Source organism: Leptodactylus fuscus, chromosome 3 (genome assembly GCF_031893055.1).
Source record: "Leptodactylus fuscus isolate aLepFus1 chromosome 3, aLepFus1.hap2, whole genome shotgun sequence".
In the NCBI taxonomy this organism is placed as follows: Eukaryota; Metazoa; Chordata; class Amphibia; order Anura; family Leptodactylidae; genus Leptodactylus; species Leptodactylus fuscus.
In genome coordinates this window covers 78,504,549-78,508,806 of record NC_134267.1, presented here as the reverse complement: position 1 = coordinate 78,508,806, position 4,258 = coordinate 78,504,549, and the positions used below count along the sequence as shown (strand labels likewise).

The 4,258-nt window shown below is 45.1% G+C and overlaps 1 protein-coding gene across 1 annotated transcript; it reads right to left on the bottom strand.

Annotated features, from left to right (window-relative positions):
- Positions 1–2,864: 2,864 nt before the first annotated feature.
- PRR18 (proline rich 18) lies at positions 2,865–3,830 on the bottom strand. The gene has a single exon (XM_075266610.1). The coding sequence runs from the start codon at positions 3,752–3,754 to the stop codon at positions 2,960–2,962; it is 795 nt and encodes a 264-aa protein (XP_075122711.1). The 5' UTR covers positions 3,755–3,830; the 3' UTR covers positions 2,865–2,959.
- Positions 3,831–4,258: the final 428 nt, after the last annotated feature.

Sequence of the window (4,258 nt, the reverse complement as noted above, 5' to 3'; positions counted from 1 at the left end):
TTCCCACCCCCAGGTATAGGTGTAACAGTTTAGTATATAGTATATAGCTAGCAGTTAGTATGTGTTAGCCGGCCTGTGCACAGCTCTGCAGAGAGCCAGAATTTAGTTACAGGACCAAGGAACCAAAGCTATCATTGGATTGTGACTTCTGTGGACTTATTGTTATTACGGTTGATGTGACCGCCGCCGGCTACTAACTTTGTGGATTACAATAAATTGCTGTTGTCTCCCGACCTCTTGCGTCCCTGTTGATTCAAAAGACCATCCGGAGGAAGACGTATACCTTTGCTCCGTGACAGTGTCACTGTGCATCGGTCAACTATACAGCGCACTTTGCACAAATAGAAGCTGTATGGGAGAGTGATGAGAAAGAAGCCGTTTCTGCACGTACGCCACAAATAGAGTTGCCTGAGGTATGAAAAAGCACATTTGGACAAGGCAGCTTCATTTTGGAAACAAAAATTGAGTTGTTTGGTTATAAAAAAAGGCGTTATGCATGGCGTCCAAAAAGAAACAGCATTCCAAGAAAAACACATGCTACCCACTGTAAAATTTGGTGGAGGTTCCATCATGCTTTGGGACTGTGTGGCCAATGCCGGCATCGGGAATCTTGTTAAAGTTGAGGGTCGCATGGATTCCACTCAGTATCAGCAGATTCTTGAGAATAATGTTCAAGAATCAGTGACGAAGTTGAAGTTACGCCGGGGATGGATATTTCAGCAAGACAATGATCCAAAACACCGCTCCAAATGGACTCAGGCATTCATGCAGAGGAACAATTACAATGTTCTGGAATGGCCATCCCAGTCCCCAGACCTGAATATCATTGAACATCTGTGGGATGATTTGAAGCGGGCTGTCCATGCTCGGCGACCATCTAACTTAACTGAACTTGAATTGTTTGTCCAAAATACCTTTATCCAGGATCCAGGAACTGATTAAAATCTACAGGAAGCGACTAGAGGCTGTTATCTTTGCAAAAGGAGGATCTACTAAATATTAATGTCACTTTTCTGTTGAGGTGCCCATACTTTTGCACCGGTCAAATTTTGGTTTAATGCATATTGCACATTTTCTGTTAGTACAATAAACCTCATTTCAATCCTGAAATATTACTGTGTCCATCAGTTATTAGATATATCAAACTGAAATGGCTGTTGCAAATACCAAAATATTTAGAACTAAAAATGATTAAGATTAATAGGGGTGCCCAAACTTTTTCATAGGACTGTATAATAACATATAAGGGGTCCTGCTCAGGGGAAACCCGTACTTTCATATTCCACAATAGGGTACATGGTGATGAGCTAAAAAGGACAATATGTTGCCAGACAATTACCTAATTTATACATATATGTAAAGAATTTTTGGTGAGATTTTGAAAATGTTTCCATGTTATTATCCACATTTCAGAAGATCCCTAAAAATCCTGCAGTTCTGATTCTGGCCAACAGGCCACTTAATACAGCGAGGCTTCTTGTTTTCTGTAGATTTTGTTACAGCACACTGATGATCTCATATATCAGATATATGTAGGTAATACACCAGTCACATTAGGTGATGTCACAGCTTATCTTCTCCCCTCGATACAGAGATCACAGAGCAAGCCTAGAAAACGCTCCCATGAAAGTCAATAAGGTTTGCGCCAGATCATTGGGTCTACAGCTCTTAGTCCATACATGAGACAGTTACAACCTTTAATTTAGGCTTAGCGGCAATATTTGGAATTGCAAGATTTCCTGGATTTTTTAAAATATAGATAACATAGAAAATTAAAAATAATATCACCAAAAATTCTTAATAAATATGTTTCACATAAAAATGTAAATGAAAGAATAGATCATTATCTAGCAACCCTTTCCCTTTAAGCCAAACATTTTTGTTATGATTTTCTGTGGAATAAAATTGTTCAGATTCAATTATTTAAAAGGATTTTCCCAGTAACATTTATCTCCTATCCTGAGCATAGGGAATAAAGTGTTTGATTCCTAGGTGTTTGCAAAAATAGTGTGGTTCCTGAGTACACTGTGAATGTATTGGTAGTATTCATGTGTGACCACTGCTCCATTTATTTGTATAGGAATCTCAGAGTGCCGTATTTGCCCATCTATATCATCTTGTAGAAGTGAAGAGAATTGGAGGGGTCACACATGCTCACTACCTATCCATTCACACATGATTACTGAGGGTCACAGCAGCCAACCCCTTTCCCACAAGTCAGATGCTGTAAAATTCACTTTAACAACAATGAAATACATGGCTTTGATCAGAATGAGAGAAACCTTAAGATCTATTGTAATTGTTACAACTTCCAAACATAAAACCGCATAAAATTATGAAATGTCTATAAATAGTGGTCATCTGGTGACACGCTGACTGTGGCAAGTCTCCTTAGGGTACCTAAAATTAACTGGTGCTCCCAGGACCCATCTGATCAGAAAACACAAAAAATCCTAAATTGATGGACCTTGTTATGCTGTATATTGCATCACTGCTGGACCTCCATAAGAACGGAAGGGGAACCAAACATGTGTCATGTATAGAAGCAAAGGTGACACAGAATAAGCAGTAATAGAGGACACAAGAGGAGGAAAGACTCTGGGCTTCTATTTAAGAAACAGATATATTACATTATATTTAGAAATACACATGACCCTTATGCTGGAAGGTTTCATCCTGCTTATAAATATCCAGAGTATAGGGGACACTTCGCCCAGTTCTATACATGTACCCAGATGTCACCAAGACTGGATGGGACTTGGGCAAGGAATATGATGTGGATTCCTCCACTACGACCTGGAAGAAGGCGACTCCATCAGTGAGACTGTTACTTGTGCCCTCTCATAGCAGATCTTTACAATGGTCCCATGGCTAGGTTTGGAGACATGGATTTGCCCCTGTGTCTGGCAGTCACCAGTCCTTGGCAGTGAATATTTTATTCTTGCATGGTCCTGACACGTTAAAATGTATTGAGATGTGGCAGAGACTGCAGTTTGTCATGGAGGTTGCCCCCTCGCCCTGTGGCCATCTCTACCCCATGAAGCCACTCAGTGCACTTTCTGACCAGCCCCTCATCCCCGTCCCTGAGCCAGCAGCACTCGTCTTCATACTCCATGTCGTCGTAGCGATGCTGATCGTTCAGTAGAGAGATCTTCACTAGTTCCCTGACATCGGGGGGCGATCTCTGCAGAGGGCTCCGGGGGCAGCGTCCACTGCTAGTGGCGAAGATCCTGCGGGCATTGGCACTGCGCTGCTGGGAGTGCTGCTTCTCCAGGCTCCTCTTCTGGATGACCAGGATGGCTTCTGGGGTGAGGCGCAGGGTAAAGGGCGCATCCTGTGGCTGCTGGGATTTAGGGGGCGAGCTGGGCTGCTGTGCGGGGGGCTCATGCTGGGCAGTGTGCTGCTGTTTAGGTGGCGGTCTCCTGCCAGGATGGGGGGGCTCTCGCTTGGTCCTGTTTGGGGCTGTCTGCCGCGGATGTATCACACTTTCATAGGAGCGAGTCATCCCCCTGGGCACCTGCTCCAAGAACCGGCGGGCTGGGTGGATGGAGTCTCCGTGCTGCCCCAAGCCCGCCTGGGGTTTCTTCACAGACGCCGATGGCCAGGAGTTGGACAGGTCCTTCTTGTCCATGGAGGTCTTCCTGAGGTCCCCCAGCGCCGGCTGAGTAGGAGCCCGTCTCTCTCCAAGTTTGCCGAGTTGAGCCCTGTGAGGAGAGAGCCCCGGAGGATGTTGCGGGATGGGAGGAAGAGCCATGTCTGTTGTCGTTACCAGCTCGCTCTGTGACTGATGGCCATAAAAACAATGGCTATTAAGCCTGGAGCTGATTCACGGCGCTCATCCCTCAGCACACAACAGGTCGAGCAGGTCCTGCCTCCTGCTGTGTCCTCAGCCCGGCGGCTCCGCCCGCAACACTCCATAGAGACAGCAGGGACGTGAAGGAAGCTGTGTGCATAGTGATAGTGTGGGAGCAGAGGACAGTAGCAGGGCACCAGGAGACCTGGCCAGTGGAGAACTGGCCATAGCCATCAGCCCTCAAGTGGCCACCACTCACTGAGGAGGCAGCTGCTTTATGAGAACATTGGAGCACTACAGCAAATGATATACATTCTATAGAGATATGTATATGGCTTATCTAGCTAGAGTAAAATATCTATACCCATCAATGAAAACCCTGCCTGGGCCGCAGGTAGTGCTAGAGACTGATCAGTGGTTTGCCATTTTAACTTGGTATTACTATAAAAGAAAAACCCTTCGCAG

Coding starts and splice junctions, on each gene's coding strand:
- PRR18 (XM_075266610.1), bottom strand. CDS start 3,754: ATGGCTCTTCCTCCCATCCCGCAACATCCTCCGGGGCTCTCTCCTCAC.